This window comes from Kwoniella mangroviensis (assembly GCF_000507465.2).
Source record: "Kwoniella mangroviensis CBS 8507 chromosome 1 map unlocalized Ctg01, whole genome shotgun sequence".
NCBI lineage: Eukaryota > Fungi > Basidiomycota > Tremellomycetes > Tremellales > Cryptococcaceae > Kwoniella > Kwoniella mangrovensis.
This window is the reverse complement of record NW_027062533.1, coordinates 3,100,629-3,123,722: the sequence shown is the minus strand read 5'-3', so window position 1 is coordinate 3,123,722 and position 23,094 is coordinate 3,100,629. Positions and strand designations below refer to the sequence as shown.

General features: G+C 43.8%; 11 protein-coding genes across 11 annotated transcripts; 6 read left to right on the top strand and 5 right to left on the bottom strand.

Moving 5' to 3' along the window:
* Window positions 1–314: 314 nt before the first annotated feature.
* Window positions 315–1,343, top strand: I203_101166 (uncharacterized protein; the record flags this gene model as incomplete). Its single annotated transcript, XM_019146119.1, has 3 exons — window positions 315–796; window positions 886–965; window positions 1,081–1,343. 3 exons carry the CDS (start codon window positions 315–317, stop codon window positions 1,341–1,343), a joined length of 825 nt encoding a protein of 274 aa, XP_019004678.1.
* A 1,024-nt stretch (window positions 1,344–2,367) lies between these two features.
* Window positions 2,368–2,805, bottom strand: I203_101165 (uncharacterized protein; the record flags this gene model as incomplete). The annotated part of the gene is made up of 1 exon (XM_019146118.1): window positions 2,368–2,805. The coding sequence occupies one exon, from the start codon at window positions 2,803–2,805 to the stop codon at window positions 2,368–2,370; it is 438 nt and encodes a 145-aa protein (XP_019004677.1).
* A 591-nt stretch (window positions 2,806–3,396) lies between these two features.
* Window positions 3,397–4,389, top strand: I203_101164 (uncharacterized protein; the record flags this gene model as incomplete). The annotated part of the gene is made up of 3 exons (XM_019146117.1): window positions 3,397–3,809; window positions 3,895–3,974; window positions 4,067–4,389. The coding sequence occupies 3 exons, from the start codon at window positions 3,397–3,399 to the stop codon at window positions 4,387–4,389; spliced, it is 816 nt and encodes a 271-aa protein (XP_019004676.1).
* Window positions 4,390–4,524: 135 nt separating this feature from the next.
* Window positions 4,525–5,667, bottom strand: I203_101163 (uncharacterized protein; the record flags this gene model as incomplete). Its single annotated transcript, XM_019146116.1, has 4 exons — window positions 4,525–4,754; window positions 4,840–4,938; window positions 5,071–5,538; window positions 5,625–5,667. The coding sequence occupies 4 exons, from the start codon at window positions 5,665–5,667 to the stop codon at window positions 4,525–4,527; spliced, it is 840 nt and encodes a 279-aa protein (XP_019004675.1).
* A 977-nt stretch (window positions 5,668–6,644) lies between these two features.
* Window positions 6,645–8,565, top strand: I203_101162 (uncharacterized protein; the record flags this gene model as incomplete). The annotated part of the gene is made up of 14 exons (XM_065516827.1): window positions 6,645–6,742; window positions 6,798–6,844; window positions 7,140–7,180; window positions 7,239–7,258; window positions 7,341–7,359; window positions 7,416–7,448; window positions 7,505–7,555; window positions 7,613–7,672; window positions 7,744–7,872; window positions 7,946–8,026; window positions 8,107–8,121; window positions 8,179–8,260; window positions 8,333–8,362; window positions 8,441–8,565. 14 exons carry the CDS (start codon window positions 6,645–6,647, stop codon window positions 8,563–8,565), a joined length of 831 nt encoding a protein of 276 aa, XP_065373645.1.
* A 264-nt stretch (window positions 8,566–8,829) lies between these two features.
* I203_101161 (4-hydroxybenzoate polyprenyl transferase) lies at window positions 8,830–10,749 on the bottom strand (the record flags this gene model as incomplete). The annotated part of the gene is made up of 6 exons (XM_019146114.1): window positions 8,830–9,150; window positions 9,219–9,352; window positions 9,534–9,619; window positions 9,725–9,842; window positions 9,933–10,085; window positions 10,362–10,749. 6 exons carry the CDS (start codon window positions 10,747–10,749, stop codon window positions 8,830–8,832), a joined length of 1,200 nt encoding a protein of 399 aa, XP_019004673.1.
* A 368-nt stretch (window positions 10,750–11,117) lies between these two features.
* Window positions 11,118–12,196, bottom strand: I203_101160 (uncharacterized protein; the record flags this gene model as incomplete). Its single annotated transcript, XM_065516826.1, has 6 exons — window positions 11,118–11,140; window positions 11,200–11,302; window positions 11,569–11,629; window positions 11,862–11,948; window positions 12,124–12,134; window positions 12,194–12,196. The coding sequence occupies 6 exons, from the start codon at window positions 12,194–12,196 to the stop codon at window positions 11,118–11,120; spliced, it is 288 nt and encodes a 95-aa protein (XP_065373644.1).
* A 303-nt stretch (window positions 12,197–12,499) lies between these two features.
* On the top strand, window positions 12,500–13,814 carry I203_101159 (uncharacterized protein; the record flags this gene model as incomplete). The annotated part of the gene is made up of 3 exons (XM_019146112.1): window positions 12,500–12,611; window positions 12,738–12,875; window positions 12,973–13,814. 3 exons carry the CDS (start codon window positions 12,500–12,502, stop codon window positions 13,812–13,814), a joined length of 1,092 nt encoding a protein of 363 aa, XP_019004671.1.
* Window positions 13,815–14,360: 546 nt separating this feature from the next.
* On the bottom strand, window positions 14,361–16,012 carry I203_101158 (cyclin-dependent kinase 1; the record flags this gene model as incomplete). Its single annotated transcript, XM_019146111.1, has 7 exons — window positions 14,361–14,410; window positions 14,548–14,726; window positions 14,887–15,050; window positions 15,128–15,298; window positions 15,405–15,528; window positions 15,615–15,774; window positions 15,970–16,012. The coding sequence occupies 7 exons, from the start codon at window positions 16,010–16,012 to the stop codon at window positions 14,361–14,363; spliced, it is 891 nt and encodes a 296-aa protein (XP_019004670.1).
* A 534-nt stretch (window positions 16,013–16,546) lies between these two features.
* I203_101157 (uncharacterized protein) lies at window positions 16,547–18,530 on the top strand (the record flags this gene model as incomplete). The annotated part of the gene is made up of 4 exons (XM_019146110.1): window positions 16,547–16,773; window positions 16,848–17,023; window positions 17,105–17,552; window positions 17,621–18,530. 4 exons carry the CDS (start codon window positions 16,547–16,549, stop codon window positions 18,528–18,530), a joined length of 1,761 nt encoding a protein of 586 aa, XP_019004669.1.
* A 512-nt stretch (window positions 18,531–19,042) lies between these two features.
* I203_101156 (uncharacterized protein) lies at window positions 19,043–23,009 on the top strand (the record flags this gene model as incomplete). Its single annotated transcript, XM_019146109.1, has 5 exons — window positions 19,043–19,214; window positions 19,368–20,988; window positions 21,061–21,851; window positions 21,957–22,899; window positions 22,964–23,009. The coding sequence occupies 5 exons, from the start codon at window positions 19,043–19,045 to the stop codon at window positions 23,007–23,009; spliced, it is 3,573 nt and encodes a 1,190-aa protein (XP_019004668.1).
* Window positions 23,010–23,094: the final 85 nt, after the last annotated feature.

Genomic DNA, 23,094 nt, shown 5'->3' with positions numbered 1-23,094 from the left:
TGTTTGATCATAGGTTGCGCTCTAGATAGTGTGGTACCAAATCAGAAACCAAATTAACGAATTGATGATATTGATGAATTTGATGAGAGATCTGTGCAGATTGGCGTTGTGAGACATCCTTTTTCTCACACAACGATACGACTCATCAATTACGCAGTCGAGAGTTGTGGAGTACATCGTTTTCACGTAAAATATCGACTACTGTTACAATCTTTCTCTCACTCTTTCGCTTTCTCATGCGGTATCTCCTCTTTACTTGTTCATCAACTTTGCTTCCTGCTTACTATTTAACATTCACCATCTAAATCTTCAATATGTCTTCCCATATCAAAGAACCTATCTTACACTCTTCATCAAGTAGACATCAAGTCGCCTACTCACCTTCTGATCCATGGACCAAACCCCGAATAGGTTATTTTAACGGTACCAAACGAATCATCCACAACGCATACGACCTTTACAACTTATTCTCCACGCCACAATTATCGACTACAGCATTTTACGCTCATAAAGATTCCAATCCCAATGCACTATCAGAGGAGAAGTGGCATAAAGATCATCCCCCAACACAGCGATACAACGATAAACCCCATCCACTTGGGGAGTTGGTGAGTTTTGTGGTAATTTTCGAAAATGCCCATCCAGCTTGGGAAGAAGATAAAGAAATTTGGGTACATTCGAAAGTCGATTTACTCCTCAAAGACCACAGAGGACAAAAGAAGAATTTCGATAGACCGATTCCTGTTTTTATAGCGGGAAGATCTAAATTTGGGAAGTTTGTCTTTGAGAATTGGATGTGAGTTGTTCGTGTCCACCATCAGTGGGATGTGTCCTCATCAGGAAGTATAAGGATTCTGATGATATATGGTTGTATATCATATACAGGACAATGGATATAGTTGAGGTTGTCCCTCCCCATTCGGAAGAATTGAAAAGAATGCTTCAAGCTAAACAAGATTTCAAGAGTAAGTCATCATGGCATAAAATTTCGTTTAATTCACCTCACTCAAATAATGGGAGTTCCTTCCCTATATTATTGATTAATTCTTCTTGTATCTCGCTGAATCCACTATATGATAGGCTACAAACCAACTGGTCGTACGAGCGAAGCATGGAAAGAATCCCTCTCTTTCCAATGGATCAAGATGAAATTTACTCCTTGTGGGGAAGAGTACAAATCGCCATACAAGATGGGTAAAGGTGAAGCTGCTAGATACGCGTTGAAGATTGGTGGTTTGGATGAAGAGTTATATTCAGAAAGATCGAAAGAGAGGAAGAGAGGGATTGAGTATTGGAATATTGTACAGTACCGTACATTCGGGATCCAGGATTTTTTTCAGTAGTTGAGCATGATCAGTCGTACAATATGATGTGTATATCTTCTTATCGATGTTGACTATTTCTATCATGCATACATTTATGATTAATATGAGCAAACAAAGGGTTTGATTTTCACTATTACGTTCCACAATCCAAATGGTCCAATTCCCTTTCTCTGTCCAACAAACTCTACATAAACGGCAAAATCATTGATACTCCTACTATCTCCCCTCAATGCCAAGTAATTTGATGACGATCAATACATTATCAAGCGCGAGTTTAGGATTGCATCGAGATGCTGATGTACACTGAGACCACCCATTATAGAGATAGCGCAAAGGTCATGAAGATAGGGCTATCCGGTGAGATAGAGTCGGAATGTGACCTTAGATACCGTATCGTTAAGTATATCACAATCAATATCAAACAATGCGTTGTATGCATGAAGATTTTTACACAGATCGATGGAAATTCTCTACAATCCAGCAATATCCTCAAGCTGACTTAAGATCTCCAATTCCTCTTGCAATCCGCCCAATCCTAGTGTATATCTAGAACCTTCACCTTTACTCATGTCCCTTGACAGTTTCAAGGTATGATTTCCAACCGGTGTAAGTTTAAGTATCAACCAGGTGTATGATAATGGTCCGATCAGCCATCTGCCTTTCTTACCGGGGTGTCCGTAGCCTTGTTAATATAAGTATCCGTCCGATCTCTATGAGCTGAATGATTGTACGAAAGCGATGTCTTGACTTTACAGTAACTCATTCTTGATCTCTTCTTTCGTTTGGAGCATATCTCTCAATCTGGATGAATGTGGCATAACGACCTCTTTCAGTTCGATAATCCTATGTTCAAGCAACATAAGGATCAGCCACAAATATGAAAACGTATCGAAATCAATCCTTGACTTCAACGACAAGTCGTAAAAGAAGGAGAGTACGCTGGGTATAGCATGTATGAGTAAACTAACCACCATCCCAAAAATTCAAATTCTCCTTCTTTCCCCTTTCCCGAAAACACAGGTATAGGTCTTCCGAAATTCTTCTAATCTTTCCCATAATCCTCAATCAGCTCTTTCGAATGGGTATGTAACCACAGTTCATTCTTCTCCAACCAATCCGGATGAGCACCTTCAAATACTACGATAAAATTGATCAAGTGGTTCAAGGGGTGTTTGTCGGGTGGGTATCCGACAATCTTCATCAATTTTCCATTATCATGGTTGAATTGGAAACTCGGTCGGTCCTTCTTCTTGTTGTAAGTCTCATAAGAGGTCGAGTCAGACGAAGGCAGAGTGAAGAATGCTAGTGAGCATAAATGAGGGGTGTCGAATATCCTCAAGAGGTCGGTATGAGTGAATTTGCCAGAAGGAGGGCATGCTGGATCCGATGCTGATTGTAGCTGACGAGAGGTATCATCAAGAGTGTTTGGAAGCTGGCGTCGTCGGAGATGTGATGGGATGTATTTGAGAGGATACGACATGGCTTTGGGCTTGGAATGAGTATACTGATAACATACCTGAAGTAGGTTGTACGATGAGAAGATAGCGGATTCCAGTCGTATCTTCATAATCGGACTAATTTCTCTGTAGGAGTAAGTCATGACTGAAAGGGGAGGAGATGCTCATTCTGCCTCATTCTGTTTGGATCACGACACGATGACTGATACCTTCACTACCATCAGACAATATCTGATTCGGGCGCAACGTGTTAGGTGCTGTCTTCATATCATCAGGGATTATCGAGATCAGTCACATATGTATCAGACATCGTGATCATTTTCGCCAGACACCAAAAAGCTGATGATGGCTGCTGCGCTTTGCCCATCCGTCAAAATTGAGACACTTGATCCCTGTCAGTCCTAATGATGAGACACCCTATTCCGCGTGATCAGAGCTTGGAACACACTTTCAACTGAAGTCGGTATGCACCTATGATATCAGTACCAGACCTCTTATACCCCGCGACATGATACTTTGCAATGTTCATTGATAAACGGTTGATCAACAGTATCAGCTTGTCACTCGCTTCACAGCTTTTTCATATACTTTCTTACCCAAATTACACCAGTACCATGGTTGACCACGATGGAATTCATACCATCGCCATAAGCACCAATCAGTATATCAAACCCAAGACTGTAGAAGACATCATCCCACCCTTACAGAAATTCACCAAACGAGATTTACTTGAAATCTTTGGTCAACCTCAGAAAAGAACTCTAAATTGCTATACCAACCTATCCTCTGAATCCCTCTATCGAGCACCGCTCTCACACCCTCTCAACGATTTGGTCTGTTACATCACCATACCCTCCGATGACGGTCAGCCAGAGTGGAATACCAAAAACGTACTCTGGGCGGACGGGTCTGCCGAAAAGTTGATCAAGGATTATGAGTTGAAGGAAAGTAAGAATTTCTATAGAACTATTCCGGTTTTCGTCATGGACAGTGACAAATTCGGGAAATATACATTTATTGGTTGGTGGTGAGTACCAAACACGTCTCACGTCAGCTTTCTTCCGATGGACCTGAGATGTACTGACTACCTCCCTTGGATTGTTTATGATTAGGAAATATACCTCGTTGAAGGTGATCGAGCCATTCTCGGATGAGTTGATGGAAATGATGAAATTGAAAGAATCGACAGGAGGTAAGTCGCATCATTATCTGATTATCGATAAAAATAGATCTGGAGGAAGAAAGATGCTAAATACAGTTTCTGTTGGCCTTCGGAGCCATTAGCATACTCAAAATATGGGAAATCGGAAAAGAAATGGAAGAAGTCTTGTTCTGGACGATGGGTCAAATTAGGTTTCGTCCAAGTGAAAGAGAAGTTCCTCAAGGGGATCTCGGAATTGAAAAATGGTGAAGAAGGTGAATACGTTCTGAAGGTTGGAAGATTGAACGAGGAGTTGAAGGTTCTGAGGGAGTATGAGAGTGGTGGATGGAAGGTTAAAAATGGGTCAAGATGTACCATACCTGGCTTTCAGGAGATAAGAACCGTGGAAAGTCAAGGATGTGAGACTAGGGAAGATGGAGAACTGGATTATTTATTATGTTCATAATCAACACAACTAAATGCTTATCAGTAAGTAAACATCATTAGACTTAGTATCATATATGACCTAAAAATAGGATATTATACATACCATAGGCAATATCTGTGCACAATATCATATATAATGTCTGAAAGTCAACATTTAATTTATGGTATATCCACCATCCACTACCCAACTTGCCCCTTGGACGAAGCTTGCTTTCTCCGAACTTAGGAATACGACCACATCGGCAACTTCTTCAGGTGTACCCATCCTCTTCATCGGTGCGATATTGATTGATTCAGTAAGATCCATTGGAGCTTGTAGGTCCTTTTCGCCTTCTTTGAGAGCTGGTCGAAGGGCATTGTCCGTCATGGGAGTGTGGATTATTCCTAGATGCAAGTGCCATCAGTATCTGTATGTGGTTGGAAGTATAATCATAGCAGAGGGATGAAAAGGGGAAAATCCTTTACTCACCTGGACATACAGCGTTGACTCTTATTTGGTATGGGGATGCGTCAATTGCGTCACAGCGTGTCAAACCCATTACGGCTGATTTGGAGGCGCAGTATATAGCTGAAGAAGCACAAACATCGTCAGCATGTTTAGTGTTGACATCGACCACAAGGCGATACACATTCTTGAATCACCCAACTTGCTGTAGATAGATGGAATACAGTGTGATATCGTAGACTCTGAATCACTCACGAGCATCCGGTCTTCCCACCACTCCCAACTGACTAGCGATATTAACAATACTACCTCTCTGTCTTCTTACTCCCTCTAATGAACCATCTTTACTGGGTATTCCTTGGGATTTCATTATCTCTAATTCCTTCTTTGAACAATACCATAACGCTCTATAATTGATTCCAGTGATCTTATCGAAATCACTCATCTCACTTTGATCAGAAGGTTTGTTGTTCCCCGATATGCCTGCGCAATTCACCGCATAATCCAATCTACCATATTTACTCTTCACTTCGTCGAATAGATGGTCGATGAAAGATGTACTTGATATATCACCGTCGATAGATAGGATTTCACATTTGCTAGGACCAGAAGCTGAATTGATAGAACTTATGGTTTGATCTAAGCCTTTTCTGTTTATATCTGTCAAGACGAGCTTGGTTATGCCTGATGAAGCGAAGGCTCGGGAGATTGCAGCGCCGATACCTACACAATGACGCGAGGAAATTCAGCTTCGGATAAGTGGAGACAGGGTATTTGAGAGTTGTCAGTGTGAAGGGTCGAGGACTCACCACATCCACCTGCGCCTGTGATGAGAGCTACACCTGATAGCATATTGTTCTTGTTTTGTTTGTTTTGTTGTCTTTGGTCTGGCTGGCAAGTCGTTGAGAGCAGATGGTGCAAGGGAAAAGGAGAGATCACGAAGTTGGGTATAACCAGTATGATGGAGTGAAAGTGTCATTCAACGTTCCGTCTCCTTCTGTTGTGAGGGGATTGATTCCATTGATTGCTATCTTATCGCGTCGAGCACAGTATTGCCGGGACCCAGCGTTCCGGTCATTTTCCCGAAATTAATCTATGGTACTGGCTCATATGATAGGCGATCATTCTTCACTCCGAGTTGTCATGGAAGCGTCTCAGAGTCCACTCGAGCTATGCGAGTGTCTATGATGATTCGACAATGTTAATAAGAACAACGATGAAAGAGACTTCACCGTCTTCCACTCGTTGTCCATCATGCAAATTCAACATTGTTGATGATCCGGATTATCCGGAGTTGGTACGAGTTCTCGTACAGCTTGCTACGCGTCTGCGCGTATCAAGATTCCAAATCAACATCACCAATTGCACTGCTATCTACTAAATGCTCTCTCATGCGATGTGTTTCACTATGACATACGAAACGACTGAAACCGCAGGCAGCACTATACGCTTGTTTACCCATCCCAACATGAACATGAACGGACAATTAGCAAGAAGAAAGGTAACTCGTGCGATGCTTGGCGCTGTGAAGACGACCATTGAGCCTTCGGAGATATACGATCCGATTACCACTCGTAGGCTGTGTATCATGTTGATTGACATTCTACCTGTACTGAGCCAAATCCCAAGCGGGGTATAAAGCATCAAAAAAGGACACAACAACACCTTTGAGCATCAAGATACCTCGATCATCACTTGACATTACTCATTCCTCTTCTTACATCATCTCGTCTCATCTTCTTCCTCTCTCTCTGACTCTTACCTGTACTTACCATTCGCCACCTTGCGAGACTCCTGTAGATCTTCATCGACGAGATACACAACTCACGATGTCACCTCTCCCCGTCGATCCCTCTTTAGATCCCACGTTACATTACATCCCTAGAAGAGCGGTTGCCGAGACCCTCACGCCAAACGATACTCAGAAGTGAGCTAAACGGGTATCTTCTACCAGCAACAGCTGACTGACAAGATGAGAGTAGGATCACGTTGATCGTAGCTGCATGTTATGTATTGGCTATTGGAATATGTGAGTGATCAGTGCGAGATTAGTCGAGTCTTCTGAAGATCGCTGATAGAGTTGGGGAATGACATAGTGGTAAGCTGAGCTTTTCGGGAGTGTTTTACAGCAAGTAGAAAGCTTACCTGGATGGTTCGACGATCGATATTTTCTAGTGGTAAGTACAGCTGGAGATGTGATGAGCGAAAAGCGACTTGCTGAGCTGACCTATCGTCGTAACGTATAGGCATGGTCAGTTCTAATGTACTCTAACGGCTTTAAAGAAAAAGAGCAATTGATGTTGATGTACCTCGCCCTGGGATAGTACCGATACTGGAGAAGATCATTTACCCATTCAAGTTACTCGTAAATCACCCCATTTTTTTGCTTTGACTATTTACGCTGACACTGGGCTTATCTGTAGACTGTAGGAATGCATGAAATGTAAGTACTTTGCCACCCGACATCCTTCCTCCACTAGTATCGATAACCTCCGATGTTGATCCCATCACTTCGATGACCATAGGTCACATGCACTTGCCGGTGTAAGTTTCGGTATTTCCTCCTTGACATGTAAAATCATGCTGATTTCGACCTCAAGGTATTGACCTGCGCAACAGTCGAGAAGATCACTGTGAGCTTCTTTCAAGAACAGGTATCTTATATGTCATAGCTTATCCATCTGAACAGCTCGATCCTCAAGAAGGTGGTTCGACGAGGATGAGAGGCGGTATACCTGCTGTGGGTTCAGCCATCCCGCTTCTGTAAGATAAGCGAGCTGACGTGCTGTACATATAGATCACACTGCCAGCGGGTTATCTAGGGTCATCTTTCATAGGAGCAGCATTAATAGCTTGTGTACGTATCAGCTGATTCACACGCGAGCAAGGTTTATGCTATGTCGGTCAAGCTGATTCTCTCCGTTTTAGGGCTTCGACACCAACGCATCGAAAGTGGCATGTCTGATTCTAGCTTTCTTCTGGATATTGACCCTTTGGTGGGCGAGATCAAGTTGGGTAGCCTGGGCTACTATCGCTCTCATGGCTGGTCTGATTGTCGTGAGTGTGATATTCAATAACCGATCAGCTCTCATGATGTCCAAGGACGTAAGCTGAGTCTTGTGAGGCATAGATCACATGGCTAGTAGCTCATTCGGTCGCATTGAGGTTTCTGATCCTCTTTATAGGTGTTATGTCATGCCTTTATGCTATCGTGAGTCAGCTGGGTTCTCACGTAATTTTCAATTGTGCAACCACAGCTGATGATCTTGATAATTTATATGGAATCTATAGTGGGATATCATCGATGTGAGCTAGTACTATCTCGACGTCGGAAGCTCGCTGACACCAATCCAATCATATCAGGATACCCTAGCGAGAAAAGTGAACACCTCGGACGCATCGGAATATGCCAATCTCATAGGATGCTGTGGATCCAGATTCTGGGGTAAGGATCAGCTTCCGCATCCTTGCTTTCAATTGGCTTGGTGGTTCAGCTGATGATGATTGGTGAATATAGGAGCATTCTGGTTGATCATCTCTTGCGTATGTAAGTATCTATCAATGCTAGATATGACTGATGTACTGCATTTCATGATGCTGATAATCTTATGTGCGTGCAAATTAGTCTTCGCTGCCGGTATACTAGTGGGTATAGCAGCGTTCAAAGATGATTGGGATACCCAAGCTGCCAGAGCGGATGATTTCCTGGGAGGTAAGTTATTACACTGTATTGCTACAAAACAAATATGATTGATGACTGTGATTGTTCGATCTTGTTTATGGCAGGTACACCATAAGCTTTCATCATCGAGGTTGTTACCACCAATATAGATAGTGTTGCTTGTAAACTCGTGTGAGGCGTAATATATTGTTTTCATGCATATATGATTATCAAGCAGATATCGCCATCATCACTTGACTCTCTATTCCGATAGGATCTCCCCCGAGCATTATAACGTATTAATTTCCTCCAATTTTACCATACTACTGTAAGACGGAGTAATTCCCAAATCCCTAAATTGACGAAACATTCTGCACATACTCCGCTGCAATACCCAACCAAACAAGTCCACCGGTGATATATCCATTCGAGCAGAACTTCCTCCAACAATCCGCCCTATCATCGAAATTGACAGTGATCGTTTGCCAAGCCAGATGAGCGGCTGTAGCTCCACATGAAATCATATAATATAGTGGACCCATCCCAGCGAGGTGACCAGTGAGGGTCAACATCGACACGAAAGTGGTGTAAAGTACTGAAATGACTGTACGGGAATTATCGGGGAATCGAAGTGCCATGGATTTTACACCTGCTTTCACGTCGTCCAATTTGTCCTATCACGATGAACGATAACCTTGTCAGTCACGTTCGTCGAACTGCTTCTTTGGGTGATGAAACCCACCTGATGAGCGTATATCAGATCATATGCTATTCCCCAAGCTATACCACCTAGATACATCGGAGCAGTGATCGTCCAATCTGTGACGCCGGCTACGGCTGACCAACCGAGGAACACTCCCCAGTTGAATGTCATCCCTGCGTGTAGTATAGATCAGCAAGCTGTGTGTATGACAAGCGAAGGACAGATGAAAGAAAAAGGGACAAGCAAGGTCGAAATCGTATATGATAGATTAGAAGCAAAACTTCTTGATGCGTATATCCTTTGATGGAATTTTCGATAGGAAGATATCAGATGAAATGTGGGGATTCCACTCACCGAATACAACTTGAGGATAGTACGTTATCCTCTTCATGAATGGGTATAGCACCACTAGTGATAGTGATGACGCCCCCAAGACAATTCTGAGTTCAAGTATGAGTTAGCAAGTATCCTATTATGGGTCCAACCGAGTCGAATTGGTTTTCAAAGGTGGAAAACTATTGAGATTGTGAGATCTGAGAACTCACGAATACCAATTCAGCTGAGTGAGCACAGCTAACCCAGCTGATAATTGTAGACCCAAAAATGACAATGCCTGGAACTGCGTGACGTCTCCAGAAGCTAAAGGTCGCGATTTCGTACGGTCTGGAAGAGACAGACATAGTTGCGTGATCAATCAGCTCAGCGGGATCTCCGAGTTCAAGTTGATGTAGTGTGGAATGGGTAGGCGCTCACCGACTTTCGCATCCATTTTCGCATCCCACATATCATTGATCGTACATCCTGCTCCTCTCATGATCAACGCTCCTAATCCGAATAAGCTGATGTAGAATAATGGGGTGGTGATTGGCAGGTGTAGGAGGGTAGAAGCCATCGTTATTGACCAGGCTAGAATCAACAGGCAGAACAGAAGAAGTCGTGGATCAGTACACGTATACAATTGACAGTCCCGTCAATCAAATCTGGTATCTTATATCCCTCGTCTGTCGTATCATCCAGTGTTCGATACGGGCGGATGGTCATGCCTGGAATGACCCGCTCCCAAGTGGGTCTGATCCCCTCCCACTCTGTCCTCTGTCCTCTGTCCTCTGTCCTCTGTCCTCTGTCCTCTATTCTCTGTCTTCTCTCGTACACTTCGTATAACCCGAGCAAAGAGATACTCACTACATGGCCAGAACAGCAACAGCGTCCCTATGGGTTTATCTATCCTCGTCAACGCCAAATAAGGCTTAGCGGGTGATGCCCATCTCGGTAAATTGTCCAAAATACTTTTAGGTGCAGGTTCGCTGAGGGGAGACTGAGGATGGATGATCTCGGATGTCACCGAGGGGTGAGGTGCGTGAGCATCCTTTTGAGTGATTCGTGATGGGGAAGAAGGAATGTTGGCGTTGGTGTTGAGTATTGATCGGGTAGTCGATAGTTGTCGTATCGAGGACGATGACGAGGGTCGTGTTAATCTAGAGCTGGACGCGAAGGTCGGGCGGAAAGATGGGTTGAAGAATGATTTTTGGAAGGAACGGCTGGCAGAGCACCTTGCCAGTGAGGGGAGCATCTTGAGGAGAGTTGTCTGAAAAGAGTACTCAAGGAAGTTAAGGAGTTGGAAAAGGATGAATAATGGATAGATAGATGGACTGGAATTTCAGATAACAATAAATGTCTACGAGCGAATACGAAGTGAACAGATCGTGCCTGAGAAACAACCGACGATGGACGGCCGACATATAGACGGGTGACTAAGAGCTGGAATATGTATTATGCATACAAAGAGAATTTCAGGTGAAGTGTTCTCAATGAGGTCGCATTAGATCTTGGCAAGGATGAGCGTCTTGGGTATATAGATGCATTGGTATGGTATTATTATCATTACAAAATCATTCGATACTGTATATTCACCTCTGCCCGTCTCATCCCTTATAGCAATCACTTCTTAGCTTCTTTCGCCTCTACATCAGTGATCATGTCAGCTATGCTCTGTGGTATGATGAACGACCTAGCTGCTCACCTCGCCTCGTAGCGTCCTCCAGTAACGTAGTGTCCACCGACCTAGCTGCCATCCTGACGTATCGGACCACTGAACCACGGATGAAACAGTTTTTCACGGCGAGCTGTAGTAGGGGACAATGGGAGTTAGCAGACCACTACATTGGAGTCGTTCATCGCGATTAGTTAGGTAGTCAAGGGATAAACGGGGCTTCAGAACATTGATTGTCGCCAAGGGTTCCTTGTAGTTGACCAATATCCGGCAGCCATTTACCGTCTGACACTCCTTGCCCACAACGAACCTTCTTCTTCTACTACTATTTTCTCCTTTTCGAGACAAAGAACCTGTCATAGATCCTATCGCATAGCAGCATGAGAACCCCCAACTCACCATATGAGGATGTCTTTCAGGATCTTCCACCGAAATACCATCTAATCGAATATTTAAGAACCTGTAAAGTTCAGGGATACAAGTCAATAACGAAATTCTCCCAGTAATCATTCCGTATATACGCGCGAGAGTCAGAATGCTGGTCCATAAGAACGATAAGATGCAGGATGACAAGAGAGCTTTTAGCCTGTGATTAAGATTTATCTCTCTTATCCACCTTGTCAAAATTCTCATCTCATTCCCCTCTCCATTCCTAAGATTTCATCGCTGATGATTGCGAACGACGGACTTACTGATCAACTGATTTCAAAGTACCCGTTATTGAGAGATCATTCTTTAGTTCGACAGTTATCACCTGATCCGTGAGAGTTTTGAAGAATCTATATAAACAGCCAATAATCTCAATCAGTATCGCGTCTCCGCGATGTTTCTTTCACAGCTTCCATTAATCTGATCCTAATTTTCGAAGACGCCAATTGATCGATGCAATCATTCTTCTTTGGCGAGATTCTAGGAGGAAGACGATCTGATGTGCGACATTTGAACAAAACTCACGAGAAGATCAACTGTCTCGATGTCAGCTTAGCCAGCACGATAGGAGAATTGTGCTAAAACTATAGCTTACCATTTTGGGAAGATGGACACGTCGAAGATGTGTTGGATGGATAGGATACAGATGCTAAAGTAGTTGCACTTGACATTCTTGAACGCCAGAGGAGAGAGGTAACTCACCAACATTGATCATTGATCATTGCAGCTAGACGCTCTTATCAGCTGTGACAAACAATGACACGTCATTGCAATACACGTGGTTTCATCCGGTAAATCTCACTTTGAGAATTCCAAAGTTGAAAGTTGAACAGATGGCCATGATTATCACTCTTTGGTGTGGATAGACCCTTCATACAGCTCACTAGGTCATACCATCAACATGGCCGATCTACTAAAGAATGGCGAGTCCTCCACATCAATATCGACTCCGAAAGAAGGGTTGATATCTCTCTATTTGGTCAATGGCGTAGCGACGGTATGGGATGCTCAAGGTGGGTTGTGGGTCATCCTCTCCCATGTCTTCTCTCATCAGCCCAATGAGGCAGATCATCCGTACTCGTGGGAGCCCGTAATATTTGGGAAGGAACCATCGCTTATATTGTCTTATGATGGAATAGTCGCTGCTACCCTACATTGTATACATAACATTTCAGGTCTGAGAGCAGGTACATTACCAGGTGTATCTCAGCAGAACGGGTTTCTGGGATTGCCTTTGACGTTGATGAAGGAAGAGACGGCCTATCTGGTCGAACAAGGTATGTTTCCTTTGAAATCATAGTATCGTCTTATTGTCAAGAGCGTGTATGTTATCATCGTGATCTGTTGAGGCTGATCACCTATCTTCCTATACAGGTATAGCCCATCTCATCCCTCTTCCTTCTTTCCCCACTATACCCACAGCGGACGATATCTCCCATCATACTGCCAAGCGTATCGAACGTATACGGAAGCTCGAGCAGCACGCTAGAGAACTGGAGGAAGAAAGACAGAAATTGTCAAGTCAGGCATTCGAGAAGGGAGGAGAGAAAGCTAGAGCAAAGAGGGAAGCTAGGGCAAGGGCCAAAGCCGAGAAAGAGAAAGAGCAGAAGTTGAGAGAACAAGATGGTCTATTTGGAGATGACACCACTCCAACCCCAATTATACAGGAATCAACGACCGATATAAACACCCCTGTTAAACTTGAAGATACTGTGACTACCCCAGCTATTCCATCCGGATCAATACCTAAAGACTCACCTGGACATTTCCTTACCATCCCTTCTCATCCTCCCATTCCTTCTTCAATCCAATCCATTCAACCTATAAAATCTATTCCCCACTCCTTATTCCCCTTCCCATCTACACCAAGGGACCAAGCGCTATTGGACGTATTCACAACGTTGCAGAAAAGAGGATACAGGATGGGCCTAGGACCGAGATTCGGTGGAGAATATCTGATTTATCCAGGTGATTATCTGAGGTATCATGCTCATTTTACTAGTCAGGTGATTGTACGGGACGAACCGATCAAACCCTCTGAGCTTGTTGCGTGGGGTAGGTTGGGGACTGGTACGAAGAAAGCTGGATTACTTTGTTGTTGGACAGATAATGAATCGAATACCAAATTAAGGGAAGGCCAAGAGAACGAAGAGGAAAAGGAAGAGGAAGAGGGAGGAGTGGAATTTTATAGTTTAGAATGGGCAAACTTTGGATAGATCATTGTACTAATCATATATACATATATATGTTATAACATATCTATATGTATGTATACATACCTTTCTATGTTAATGATCGTTCATATCGGTCAATGTGATACAGCGATCATGAGATGGATATTCTAAATTCTTCAGCTCAGATGTCGCATGAGGACGAACTTTGTTTTTGCCTTGCGTGTGACATGTGACATGTGATATCTAATCGCAGCGATATAACAAATACATTCACTTCAACCTTCATTCCAACACTATTCCAAAAAATGGGAGTGGTAGATTCATAACGAAGATAGTGATTTTAAAACAGAGTTGAAAGGGATTTTCCAGCCAGATGGATAAAAGACCGTAGGTGATACCATGTATATAAAGTCAATGAAAGAAGAAGGAAAAAACAAGTTTCGTTATATATATATATATGTTGTTTTGAAACTACTATGATTTATGCTTTGAGCAGGGTATGAAAGAATAAATAGATAAAATGAACATAAAGCATAATCATGAACTGAATGTCGATGATAAGAGGTCCAGGTAATGAGTTGTTATCGATTAAGCGGGATAGGTAGAAGTGAAATAAGGATGTTGTAGTGCCCGTTTAGCTATGCATTTTAAGAGGAAAAGTTAGCTTTAAATATCAACTGGATATGATGAGTACGAAGATATGACATCGAAATATAGAGATGATTATCAGATTGAAGAGGACGTGTATGTTGTTTATGTCGATTCGACCACTCACCTGAAATTCTATGAGCGGGATCGTAGATCAAGGACTGAGCCAAAAGATCCAAACCATTATCGTCCAACCCTTTTACGGCAGATTTCAGATCAACGGCATTCCACTGTGGGAAAGTAGGCTTGTAATCTGGTAAAGCTCTTACACCGGGCCATACATCTTCGTCGGGTGTTCCAAGCACTCTGCGGTGTCAAGATAAGTACAGTGTCAGCGATGTCTGCATGAGTCAAAGACAACTAGTAAAGCCATTTAAATGGAAGAAAAGGACGAGGTTCATTTTCGACGAAGGTGTTTGAAATGTGATATCCGAAGAACAGATAGTAAGAGAGATGCTAGACTTACCGGAAGATCCTGAAGATCTCATCAATCTCCGAATCTCCAGGGAAGAGGGGTTGTCTCATAGCCATCTCAGCGAAGATACATCCAACGGACCACATATCAATCGCAGTTGAATAATGTCTAGAACCAAGTAATACTTCTGGTGCTCTGTACCAAAGTGTGACTACCTATGTATCATTCCATCAATCACGAAAATATGAGTATAGATCTTATGAGATGATCATGGGGTTGACAAGTTACTCACCTCGTGGGTATAAGTTCTTAGAGGAATACCGAAAGCTCTAGCTAAACCAAAATCGGCGATTTTGAGATTACCTTCTTTGTTGATCAATAGATTTTGAGGTTTTAAATCTCGATGAAGGATTCGATGAGCGTGGCAGTAATAAAGACCTTTGACGAGTTGGTAGGTGAATTTCTAGAGAGCAGAAATAGACCGTAAGCAACATAAAGATATTTCGTATATACTTTTGAAAGTGATATCGAAGAGGAGGTTTCATCAAGATCCGGTCGAGTTCACTCACTTTGACCATAGTGGGCCCAAGTCCATCCTTATCACCTATAGTATCCATATATTTCTTCAAGTCCATATCGAGGAATTCAAACACCAGATATAACTTTGCATCTGAGTGAACGATATCTAAGAGTCTACATTACACAGACACATAAGCATGAAGAGAACTTCGATCTCTCGAGGAAATGAAGGAAAGAGACGGAGAGGAAATTCAACCTACTTCACAATGTTATCATCTTTACTCAATTCCTTCAAAAGACTGATCTCCCTAATCGACGTAGATGGTACACCTTCATCTTCAGCTTCTAATCTGATTTTCTTCAATGCGACTAGATTACCACTAGATAGATCTCGAGCTTTGTATACTACACCGTATGTACCTGTACATCGTAACGAAAGTGGTGTAAGCTTACTTTTCCACTAACATTGGCAAAATCACAGGAGTGAAAAGCAGGATGAAGAAATCAATGTGATAGCTTCAATGATGGGTTGCTGCTCTCTCAGCAGGTATGGTTGATCGATTATGCGACTTGTACGAAGAATTCCCGATCATCAAACCATGCCTCTTCACTCACCTTCTCCGATCTTCTCAAGTTTCGTATAATTATCTAAAGACATGTTGGCAGTATGGTTGTATTGACGTGAGAAGTCTAAGATCTGGTAGGCCGTAGAACGAGCCAGTCAAAGTGGGAAGTGAGAAGTAGGATAAGCAAATGGAGATGGATTCCTACGAGTAGTCGTTTCTCGCTGATCCGAGGTTGAATGATAGTGTGAGGATCTTGGAGTCGTGTTTACTGACCGCCGATCCGCTTCAGCTTGCGTTATCAATACTTCTATCGAATGTGAGCTGTCTTCTACTGATATAGTTATGACGACAATCAGATCAATCGTCAGCTGTCAATGCAGGTATCGTATGAATGTGAATGAATTGGTTGTCTGTTGAATGTTTCGTTCAAATTCGAATGCAAAGCAACCAACAACCCGACGCGTTCTTCTCCCTTTTACCCCGCATTGTTACCACGTGTACTAGCCAGCTAAACGCGGGGTAACGAGTGAACCAGTTCATCAGCCAAAATAAATCGTATATGACGGCTCGGCTCTCCTTACCTTCCTGCCTTCCTTCCTTGCTTGTCAAGCACCCAAGCAAACGACATGTCCATCTCATACTCCTGCTCTCACCTGGATTCCCCACACGCCTCTCTCCCACCCTCTTACCCATCTTCATCATCCTCATACCATCGATTAGACAGATTATATTTCTGCGAGGAATGTGATGCCGTACGATGTGATCAGTGCGTCGCAATCGAAATAGCAAGTTATTTTTGTCCGAATTGTCTGTTCGATGTTCCTTCTGCGAATGTAAGAGCGGATAAAAATAGGTATGCACGTCTCAGCTTGATCTTGTGTCGTCTCTATGGGGAGTACAGCTGATACGGGTCATCATGACATGTAGATGTGCGAGATCATGTTTCTCTTGTCCCACTTGCGAATCCAGCCTATCTATCCAGGCTTCCGATCAGCCCTCAGAAAGTGGACAACCTGGTCCACCATACATTTTGATCTGCCCGGGATGTAAATGGAGTAGTAAAGAGGTGGGATGGAATTATGAAAAACCTACTGGTATAGCTTGTGAGTTGACGACATATCAGCTCAGTATCCAATGAATCTGGGAAGCTGATTATCATTGTTTGTCTATGCTCATGCTCATAGTACAATTGCAGAAGATGAATACCCAGAGTGAGATTGTACAAAGCGAATTTGATTCATTAAAAGATCATTTGGAATCGTACATCTCTTTATCAACTTCAAATACCACAACCTCGGCGCCATCTTCTGTCCGATCCACTAGGAACCCTTCAAGACAGATATCTCACCTTACGCAGATGGCACAGAAGGCTTTACATCGGGATGTGGGTGGTATGGTAGCCTATTCAGCTAGGGTGAAGAGACCCTCAACAACCAAAGACGGGGAGAAAGAGAAGTATGGATGGGATGAGTTGGCGGTTTACGAGGCTAAGGAGAACTGGAGGAAAGATGGTATGGGATCTTCCCCAAATCAGGTTGATGTCATGAAGGAGCTAGGTGTCAGTGGAGCAGATGGGGTGGCTGAATTAGGGAAGCGGTGGGGTAAGAGCTGGGATGCAGGAAAGATGACTGGGTGAGTTGTAAGCCGTTGATCACTTTGATTGGTATTTCCGCTGAGGGGCTTCTGCATTGTCTTCTCAGAGACATCCTACCACAGCGCATACCTTTACAGACCAAATTGACCAAACGATGTCCACATCCCAACTGCCGTCATCTGCTTATACAACCCGATACGAAGAGTGTACGAATGAAGATCAAGATGGTAGCTGCCAATTATTTACCTTTAATTGAAATTGGTCGACGAAGACGCAGATTACCAAGTAACGATATTGCAGAGCTGCCAGAGCTGGAGGAAGCGACTTCTGAAGAATTGGAGAGACGAAGGAGGGAAAGAAGACGTACGCGAGCTGGAATACCTAACAAAGAAGAAGATGAATCGATGGAATCACCTTTAAAATCAGGAGAAACTTATTCCTTCCAGTTGGCTTTGACTAATCCATTATATGATCCTATCCAAATTCGACTAACTCGACCCAATTCTACATCGTCTACCTCCTCGCAGGAAAGGTGCAATGTGATCATACCGACACCGCATTTCACCATCAACGCTTTAAAAGATGCCTGGGCGTACGATGAGGAATATGAAGATGATGGGAACAACGATTTCTTCATGGGTGGAAGTGAAGCTGGATTCAGTGAGGAGGGAACTACCACCACCACCACAACAGGAGGAGCTGGTGGGACGATAGGGAAGAAATCGAGACTAAGTATATTAGGTGGCGGTTCGAGTACGAAGAAAGTTCGAGGCAGGGATAGAGAGAATGGAGTGGAGAAAAAATCGAATACGAGTAAAGTGAATCTCGATATTGAGATTTCACCGAATGCTCGGAAGGGGGACGCAATCAAGTTTGATTTGGAAATTAGATATACGTACAGATCGGATGAGACGGTTACACCGACCGATACGGAGGGGAAAGCGAAGGGAGGGAAGAAAGAGGAATACAAGGATTTCACTTTTTGGATTAGGGTTGATTTGGGTCGGGTCGAGTGATGATGCGTATGGTATGCATTGATGTACATGATGAAATTACGAAGACTCATGCATAGAGGTCGCGTGAACAGTGGTGATCTCATGCATCACTCAATCGACGGCATCGCTATAGAATTATTATAGATGATGATTTTACTGTGCCACACGTAGAGTGTCATCCAACATTCGGTAGTAGTAAGTAACGACATAGTCAATCAAGCAATTCATATCCCATTGAGTCGGGTCTAGTCTTCATCGTTCATACCTACATCTATCTATTGTGTATCATAATGTCTTGATACCACCCACAATGATGAAGCCGTCATTATGATACCCACGCAATAGACATGATACACAGCCTATAACCACATTATCTTCCAGACAAGGCGTTTCGGGTCTGCTCTGAACGCACTGATCATCAATACGAAACAACCAAAGAGCATCCCAAACCTTACCTTGTCACAATCACAATTCAACACAAGCACAAGCACAAGCTCCAGCTCAAGCACAGCGCACATCAATCGTCAATCGTCATGGCAGTACCTTCTCCTACACCCGCTTCGAGGAAAACTGGATTGACCAGATCACCAGCTGGTAATTACCTATCTTCAGCTGTCAATAACAACAACATCAATGGCGATTCGACTTCTCCGTTGCGTGATCAAGGTCAAGGTCAAGGTGATTACATGATAAGATCATCAAGTGGTGAGTTTGCATTCACCTTCGAACATCCTTTGATCTTTCACCCCTTTCTATCTGATCGACACAGCCTTTACCTTTAACTTATCTCTTTAACGGACCATTCAACTGAATGAAATGGATCAACATTGAGCTGAATGATACAACGTCTCTTCTTAGCGATATCATCAACGTCATCCATTAATCCAAATCTATCTTCATACTCCTCTTCACCCAATACATCCTCTCATCCAGGTCTAGGTCGAAGGAGATCAACGGACGCTTCAGCCGGTGGATTGGATTATTATTTCTCTTCTTTATCCGGTATAGGTGGATCAGGTCCATTATCATCCTCCTCATCTTCATCTCTGGGTATCTTCCCTTCATCCTCTCCTAACTCTACCAACATCAACAATCGTACAACGCTCAATCCACCTTCAACCAACGGTATATCTCCTGTGGGCAGCTTCGAAAGGGATTCGAAGAACGTTGGATATCTCCGGAACGAGGAGTTCATCTCTCCCCATGGGATGGGTTTGAGTTTCTCACCTAGTTCGATGAGCAGTACGGACGATAGGATATCAAGGGGTATAAGAGAAGCCAAAAGTCTTGGTAATTTGAATCTCAGAGCACAATCACAAACGCATAGACAAACGCAGACGATGGATTCACCAAAAGATGAAAAGACACCTACACAACCTTCATACCCTGATCCAACACCCAATCCTGCTCTTCCATCCAAAGCGCTTAACATCACCTACCCACCTAATGATGTGAGTATGAGTGGAATTAGGACGAACGACTTGTCTCCTGGAGGATGGTCTGAGACTTCAAAATATTCTAATACGGATGACGGTGCCCAGAGCACTTCGGCTTCTCCTTCTTATCTATCCGTAAGACCGCCATGGAAGAAAGCTGGTGAAGATGGTGGATCAGGACAAGGACAAGCATCTGGGGACGAATCGAGTGAAAGTAATTACTCGCCTGTGGGTTTCAAGATTCCAGGCAAGTTTGACTTTGAAGATGACCCGCCCCAAGATACAAACGACACATTGGATAATCAACAACCACAGCAGCAGAATGTTTGGGATATAAGATCAAGTGTACAATCTACATCAACTTATCGACCTAACACCAGTCATACGGGTATAGGAGTAGAAGAATATATTTCACATAGAACACCAATCGCACCGATGAATAATAATGATAGACCTGATATACGTCCACCACCTCAATTATCACTCAATCAATCGTTCCATACATCATCACCCTCCGGTTCGGTCGCGGGCACACCCAAGAGATCACCTAATAGTAGGAGTGTAGGTGGAAGTTCACATCATACGCCTACTTCGTCCACTACGAGGTTGGGGTTGGGTTTTGATATCAACCAATTCACCAGGAATGCATCTCCCTCAGGACCATCCTCGTTCCATTCCCATGGACTTGATTATGACTCGACCGTGCCGCGAAGTGCACCCGCGAACAGAAGCGAGTTTGGGTTGAATCAAGAAGAAGGACGAGAACTATTATGGGAAGATGAGGACGATGAGGACTTGTCAACAAAGCAAAATAGGAGAAGTACTTTACCAGTCACTACTTCAACGTCAACTTCAAGTGGAGTGATTGTAGAATCCATGCTACCATCGCCTAGTAGGAGTAAAGAGAATCTGCTATCGCCGGAGAAGTACACGGGCACAAGGCAGGACGGTACTTTCACGCCTACTTTGAGTGAACGCAGAGGATCGACACCTAGTCCGAATAGAAGTCCGGAACCTCCTCCCAGAAGTGCTTTGAGACAACTGTGAGTGGTACCCTTTGTTTGAGCCGTGTTTTCGGCCACATAATGATACTGATTGTTCATTGACTATCACAGACCAAACGCTACCAATATCGATGTTCTTGGTCAGTTGCCTAATCCACCTCCACGTCGGACATCTTCTCCACAGTCTATCACGCAGACTCTCCCGCTCATCACACACACCCCGAATTCCCCTATGCCCTCACCCGATCGACCTACCAACTCTTCAGTATCAGTCAACTTGGACAAACCGCAACCCAAGCGACCGGACAGATCACCAGACAGACAACATTCCCCGGTGTTCCCTTCATCCGCTACTATCAACGACCTGACGGATATGCTTGGGGGAGCGATCGATGCGATTGGGTTGATCGATTCGAGAGATACTCCACCACCGACTATTGGAGAACCCGACAAGTTCGACAAGGATAAGAAGAAGAATTTGACGTTAAGACTTGAACCTGCTGCCGAAGTTTCTAACGATAGAGGTCCGATGACACCTACCTCGCTACCACAGAGGGGAACTTCATTGCCTGGACAATCGATTCCGCCGTCAGTACCACAGCAACAAAGTCAAAGTCAACCCATACAGAGTAATACCGCTGTTGCCAACGGAAGAAGATCGACTCAACCTGAACTAAAGCAAAAAGCATCGTCTATATTCTCCTTTGCATCTACATCAAAAGAGAATATCCACGTGCAGTCTCCGACGTTGACGATCTCGGTCAGGCCATGGCCTTCCGCGATGTTATATGGGAATATAAAGAGTTTGAAACATTCTGGAGATCGAGCAAAGGGGTATGCGAAAGCGATAAATGAGTTGAGTAGGAGCGAATCAGGTTTGAGGGAATGGTGTATTGCTAGTGGTGAGTTCGAGGTTGTACTCTAGCTCTATGCCATGTCTAAGTGATGAGATCCCTTGGACGCTAAAAAGCAGACTTGAAAACTGATGAATGTCTTTACATACCTAGCCAATCAAGTCAATCGAGCCCCTACCAAATCATCCGCCCTCTCCTCCCTAGGTGTCCGAGCCAACTCTGTCCCTTCAGCTATACCACTTCCATACCAACTCTCACCTTATGACCCAACCCCGCACCAGCGCAATGTCTCCGCAGGATCGGAGTTCCCCATGAGAGCAGATTCGTATGCTGCTCGGGAGATCTCTCAGCGTGTGCTAGATCCAGAAGATCAGCCTACTTCTTTACCCGCCAATTTACCTTATCCCCAACTCCAACAACAACAACATTACCTCTCTTCGACGAGTGGAGGTGGACTGAAACCATCACAGTCCATGCAGAGTGTCGCGAGCTTCGCGTCGGGCAAAAAAGGATTTTTCAGTGCTATCAGCAAGAAAGGATATAAGAAAGAATCTTTATCACTTGGTCCACCAACTGGTCAGATCAATAATATTGGAGGAGGAGGAGGAGGGTCATCGGTGAATAAGAAAGATATAAGGGGATTACCTATATCTGGACCTCGATCGAATAGTCCTCAAAAATTACCATTGACACCTTCCTCTGACAGTGGACTTACAGCTCCGAGAGTGCAAAATTCAATCAGTGCGCCTATGGGACCTAGAGGACCTAGAGGAACGTGCACACCTCCACCTTCTGGTTCCGGCTCGGGAAGCTCATCTGGGCTGATGGATGCACCGGCAGCTGGAAGGTCAAGTTTGGATACTGGTTTAGCAAGGATGAATTATGGACAATCCCAATCAGGAAGGAATAGCTTAGACGGTGCTGCTGCTATAGCTGGAGCAGGGTATATACCTCCACCTAGATCGAGTCTTGCCGGTGGTAGTATTGCTGTTAAAGAAGAGGACTTGAGACAGATGAGCGACATATTACCTCACGTTGAGAGGAATGTATTGAGAGGGTATCTTGCGAGGTATGGCGAGAGTATGACTGCGATCGGGTGAGTTTGGTTTCCTATGTGGACGATATATGAAGAGTGCTAACTTTGTGATTCCTCGTTGTAGAGCATATTTGGAAGATGACAAGAACGGGACGGTGATGAGAATGTGATATTTGGGAATTCAGTTTAGTTCGATTCAATAATAAATGGACCTTCGATACTTACCTACTCATATATATAAACATATGTAGCTCG